Source organism: Buceros rhinoceros, unplaced genomic scaffold (assembly GCF_000710305.1).
Source record: "Buceros rhinoceros silvestris isolate BGI_N320 unplaced genomic scaffold, ASM71030v1 scaffold15484, whole genome shotgun sequence".
In the NCBI taxonomy this organism is placed as follows: Eukaryota; Metazoa; Chordata; class Aves; order Bucerotiformes; family Bucerotidae; genus Buceros; species Buceros rhinoceros.
The window spans coordinates 1-681 of NW_010408925.1; the positions used below are offsets into that span (position 1 = coordinate 1).

General features: G+C 41.1%; 1 protein-coding gene across 1 annotated transcript in view; it reads right to left on the reverse strand.

The window, feature by feature from the left end:
- Positions 1 to 456: 456 nt before the first annotated feature.
- STIL (SCL/TAL1 interrupting locus) overlaps positions 457 to 681 on the reverse strand; it is a gene marked incomplete at its 3' end in the record, with an annotated part of 15861 nt that continues 15636 nt past the window's right edge. The window contains exon 15 of the mRNA XM_010135056.1: positions 457 to 681. Within this exon, the coding sequence (XP_010133358.1) occupies positions 457 to 681 (225 nt within the window).

Consider the following 681-nt stretch of genomic DNA (forward strand, 5'->3'; position numbering starts at 1 on the left):
ATCAAAGCCATCGTAACAATTTCACTTATACCCCTGAAGTGCAAGACAAAGGTTAAGGAGCAGTGACAGCTGCTTAATGTTCAGCCTCCCAAGTCCAGTGTTTCTCTGGAATACTTTGACATAGCCCAAAGGACTGAAATTACTCAAGCAGCTTTGCTATTATTCTAGAGCATTGTATGCTACTGCATGCACAATGCTTTAAGAGCCACCAGATGCTCTAACAAGCTAGAGCTACTTGTGTCATATTTAAATAATCTGAGTTTTGCTAGTCAAGCTCTTAAACCTATCTGAAATACTCATAGCATGAGCCAGTGCTTCATCTTTGCAGAAATGTGGATCAAGTTGGCAAACAAATCCCCTGTAGCAGTGAACACAGTCCCTTCTGTTTGCTCATTGAGCCGGCCTTCATTTTTCATTGGATCTATGAATTACTACTCAAAACAACCACTATTTTACCTGGCGTTCTCCACTTTGTGTGTATTTTGCTTCATGTTGCCAGGCGAGTCAATTGTCACTCCAAGACTCTTCAGTTGTTTCAGTGTAGCACTAATCACACACTCTTTATCCACCATGCCCGTGTCAGTCTCTGAAGACATTTCTGTTGTATTATCAATATCCTCATACTTAGAACTACCATCATTAACAACTCCCGATTTTACAGGCAAGCGATCTTGCTCTTCC